Source organism: Oncorhynchus mykiss, chromosome 2 (genome assembly GCF_057628025.1).
Source record: "Oncorhynchus mykiss isolate SJ-2025 chromosome 2, ASM5762802v1, whole genome shotgun sequence".
Classification (NCBI taxonomy): domain Eukaryota; kingdom Metazoa; phylum Chordata; class Actinopteri; order Salmoniformes; family Salmonidae; genus Oncorhynchus; species Oncorhynchus mykiss.
Window position 1 is genome coordinate 16,129,403 of NC_143023.1, and position 4,469 is coordinate 16,133,871.

Here is a 4,469-nt window from a genome sequence, read left to right on the forward strand (position 1 = left end):
GGAGACTTGATTACACACAGGTGGATTGTATTTATCATCATTAGTCATTTAGGTCAACATTGGATCATTCATAGATCCTCACTGAACTTCTGGAGAGAGTTTGCTGCACTGAAAGTAAAGGGGCTGAATAATTTTGCACGCCCAATTTTTCAGTTTTTGATTGTTAAAAAAGTTTGAAATATCTAATAAATGTTGTTCCACTTCATGATTGTGTCCCACTTGTTGTTGATTCTTCACAAAAAAATACAGTTTTATATCTTTATGTTTGAAGCCTGAAATGTGGCAAAAGGTCGCAAAGTTCAAGGGGGCCGAATACTTTCGCAAGGCACTGTAGATTCAATGTTTGGAAAGATGGTTAGAGGTCTAGCCATAATAAAGAGATGCTCTGCAAGGAAAGACCTAGTTAAGCTGCACAAGTAGTAGTACTAGTAGTAGTAGTACTGGAGCATGCATACTAATAGCAGTACCACTAGAGCAGGCATTCTAATAGTAGTACTACTAGAGCAGGCATACTAATAGCAGTACTACTAGAGCAGGCATACTAATAGTAGTACTACTAGAGTTGGCATACTAATAGTATTGCCGCTAGAGCAGGCATACTAATAGTAGTACCACTAGAGCAGATATACTAATTGTAGTATTACTCGAGCAGGCATACTAATAGTAGTACTACTAGAGCAGGCATACTAATCGTAGAACTAAAAGAGCAGGCATACTAATAGTAGTACTGGAGCATGCTTACTAATAGTAGTACTACTAGAGCAGGCATACTAATAGTAGTACTGGAGCATGCATACTAATAGCAGTACTACTAGAGCAGGCATACTAATAGTAGTACTACTAGAGCAGGAATACTAATAGTAGTACTACTAGAGCAGGCATACTAATAGTAGTACTACTAGAGCAGGCATACTAATAGTAGTACTGCTAGAGCAGGCATACTAATAGTAGTACTACTAGAGCAGGCATACTAATAGTGGTACTACTAGAGCAGGCTTACTAATAGTAGTACTACTAGAGCATGCATACTAATAGTAGTACCACTAGAGCAGGCATTCTCGTAATACTACTAGAGCAGGTATAGTAATAGTAGTTCTGCTAGTGCCAAACAGGCTGTCTTCAGTTATCTAACAGCACTATTGTAACACACATGTCTCAGATTGTATTGTACTGATAAGAGGCAGGGCTGCATTTCATTCCAAAAAGTTGTTTCTTCCCTTCTGCCCTAGCTCACTCCACTTCAAATATCTGATAGGTATGCTGTGAATGAAAGCAATATGGCAGACTCTAGGTGGGGCCACTGCTTACACCTAGCCTGCCTTCTCAGATCTGCCAAGGGGAGTGAAACAGGACAGAGAGGAGGGGATAACTTTTTGGAATGAAAATGCAGCCCAGGGTTTTGTAGCAGAGTGATGGAAAATAGTGGTTAGGTTATACAACAGTTGGGCTGGATAAATAAGAGGCGTGCTCCCTGTGGTGATATAAACAGGGGCTCTAACAAACACACACACAAATAAGGGCATGCCTCAGAGCTGTGACTCATATTACCAATTTTTAGAGCAGTCTGGAATCTCCACAGCTCCACTTTCCACACAATTTGTAGAGAACAAACCAACCCCAGGTTTGTGGAAGGCAATATGGAGGGCGACAACATGTTGGAGTGTTATAACATAGAAGGTTACCACAGCTGGGGCCTGGCCTATTACACAAGCAAATACATGCCAAATACAATTAAGGAATAAGCTTCTCTCTTCACACCCTCAAAACAAGATTGAACATATTATTGACCTTTAAAGCATGAATTAATGCAAATGATAGCATTGGCATATGATCATTTGAGATCAAGTCTGATGGAGCAGGTCTGGGTGGAGCTGACCTCATTTTCAGGGCATCAATGGCTGCTTGTGGGCTGATCACATCTGCTCTGCTTGAGGGGGTGTTTTTCACTTTAAGAGGAAGCTTTTCTTCTCTCTGTCTCACATCAGTCTCACATCAGGACCCAGCCGGTCAGCTACACATATCATAGATCTTATCTTCTGCTCTGAGGTGAGTAGAGAGGGAGCTAGGAGGGGGGAGGGGGGCTGCTGCAACTCTCAGATAGAGGAGGGAAGGAGCAGGGAGGAATGAGAGAGTTAGGAACATAAAGATAGAACTGTTCTATTATATACAGTTAGGAATGAGGGAATGAAAAAGGTAGAGAAGTTAGAAGCAGGGAATGAGAGAGATGAGAATTGGATAGATGGGCGGGACATGAATGAATGGACTAAATTCGGAGCATAGCGATGTGTGTATTTGTTTGTGTGTGTGTGTGTGTGTGTGTGTGTGTGTGTGTGTGTGTGTGTGTGTGTGTGTGTGTGTGTGTGTGTGTGTGTGTTTGTGTGTGTGTGTTTGTGTGTGTGTGTGTGTGTGTGTGTGTGTGTGTGTGTGTGTGTGTGTGTGTGTGTGTGTGTGTGTGTGTGTGTGTGTGTGTGTGTGTGTGTGTGTGTGTGTGTGTGTGATGGATGACGGGTGATGGATGGATGAATGAAGAACAGATGCATCAGCCATTCCATTATAAAGTGCCAATAACTATACATTTGCAACTGTTTGCCAAATCAATGTTTCAATGTGATCCTTTTTTATGTTGCATTCATTTACTCAGGAAACACCAGCTGTAAACACACTGTAGAACAACACGGTCTAGACCTGAACACATTCCATTTCCTGGGTCTTATAACATTAAACATGTTTTCATCTTTAGTGTAGCTGAGCCTTCTCATCTTCCTCTGTCTTGTTGTGAATCATATGTTCCATTGTAATAACCAGACATAGACAGGATGAATACTCATGTCACTCTCATCCTATCTTCTCTTCTCTCTTCTCCTCCTTCCCTCGCTTTACTCTCTATAATCCAATACTCTTCCTCCCTGTGATATCCTCACTCATAACTTCCCCTCTACCTGCTTTCCTCCCCCCTCTCTTCCTCTCTTCCCCCCTTTTCAATTTTTTTCTCCTCCTACCCCACACCCCTGCCTCCCTCTTTCTCTCATCCCCTCTTCCCAACTCTCTCTCCGTCCACCTGCCTCCTCCTCTCTCTCCCCCAGGTACAGTATGTCTCGTCTGGAGAAGGCCATTGTATCCATGGTGGAGGTGTTTGAGGAGTATGCTACAAAGGATGATAAGAATCGCCAGCTTAGCGGTACAGAGCTCGCAGAGCTGATGAAGAAAGAGCTGGTCATCCCAGAGTTCCACGTAAGACACACACACACACACACACACACACACACACACACACACACACCACACACACACACACACACACACACACACACACACACACACACACACACACACACACACACACACACACACACACACACACACACACACACACACACACAAACTCAGTGTTGTCCTGTATGGCTCAGTTGGTAGAGCATGGTGCCAGTAACACCAGGGTAGTGGGTTTGATTCCTGGGTCCACCCATATGAAAAATCGATGCATGCATAACTGTAAGTCACTTTGGATTAAAGTGTCTGCTAAATGGTATATTATTCTATTATCACACACACACAGCCTATCCACATGTTTTACATATCCATACCACAACATAGTAGTAATGTTTTATTAACATACACGTACCACTGCATAATGATGTCTACAAGATACCTAGAAAGCCTACATACCTTCGTGTGTGTGTGTGTGTGTGTGTGTGTGTGTGTGTGTGTGTGTGTGTGTGTGTGTGTGTGTGTGTGTGTGTGTGTGTGTGTGTGTGTGTGTGTGTGTGTGTGTGTGTGTGTCTCAGGGAAAGGTGGAACCAGCAGTGCTCCAGGAGGCGATGACCAACCTGGATAAGAACCATGATGGGGAGATCAACTTCAGAGAGTTCTCCATGTTCTTGGCTACTCTGGCCAGGGGCTACTACATAGCCAGAAACAAGGGCAAGGGCAACAAGGGCAAGTCTGACAAGCCTGAATGAGGGGTGAAAAATTACCTGTTGACCGGTGTGGCCAGTATCGAGTCACAGACACACACTGCTTTTCTATGATAAAAGAGAGAAAATTACACACTTACTGTAACTTGTATGGTGCTTTTAAGATGTCTTCTCAACATTTCCCCTGTTTTTTAAATGAAATCTGACTTGCTTACTAGTTGGTGTTGTGTGTTTCATTTTTGTGATTCTAGAATTCCTCGAGATGATGTGATGAGCACCAATTCTCAGACATTACAACTGGTACACCCATTAAAGGGATACTGCAGAGCTCTGGCAATTATGTTGTTTTTCTACTTACCCAGGGTCAGATGTGTTTCCACGTGCAGTCTCTGCACTAGTTAGAATTGGCACATGAAACTACCTTTAACTTCCTTCATACTGCACACAGAGACATACAAATGGTATGCACAAGTTAATCAGACTCTGGGTAAGTAGAAAAACATCCAAAATCTTATTTGCCAGAATCTCGCAGTATCCATCCGTCCACCCATCACA

General features: G+C 42.9%; 1 protein-coding gene across 1 annotated transcript; it reads left to right on the forward strand.

Moving 5' to 3' along the window:
* Positions 1–1,919: 1,919 nt before the first annotated feature.
* On the forward strand, positions 1,920–4,131 carry LOC118936983 (protein S100-A5). Its single transcript, XM_036934599.2, has 3 exons — positions 1,920–2,046; positions 3,084–3,231; positions 3,786–4,131. Exons 2-3 carry the CDS (start codon positions 3,091–3,093, stop codon positions 3,957–3,959), a joined length of 315 nt encoding a protein of 104 aa, XP_036790494.1. The 5' UTR covers positions 1,920–2,046; positions 3,084–3,090; the 3' UTR covers positions 3,960–4,131.
* The last annotated feature ends 338 nt before the right edge of the window (positions 4,132–4,469 follow it).

Bases quoted from the DNA above. Each gene is read 5' to 3' on its own strand.
- LOC118936983 (XM_036934599.2), top strand. From the start codon at position 3,091: ATGTCTCGTCTGGAGAAGGCCATTGTATCCATGGTGGAGGTGTTTGAG. The intron at 3,232-3,785 runs GTAAGACACACA...TGTGTGTCTCAG, and splicing joins TGGTCATCCCAGAGTTCCAC to GGAAAGGTGGAACCAGCAGT.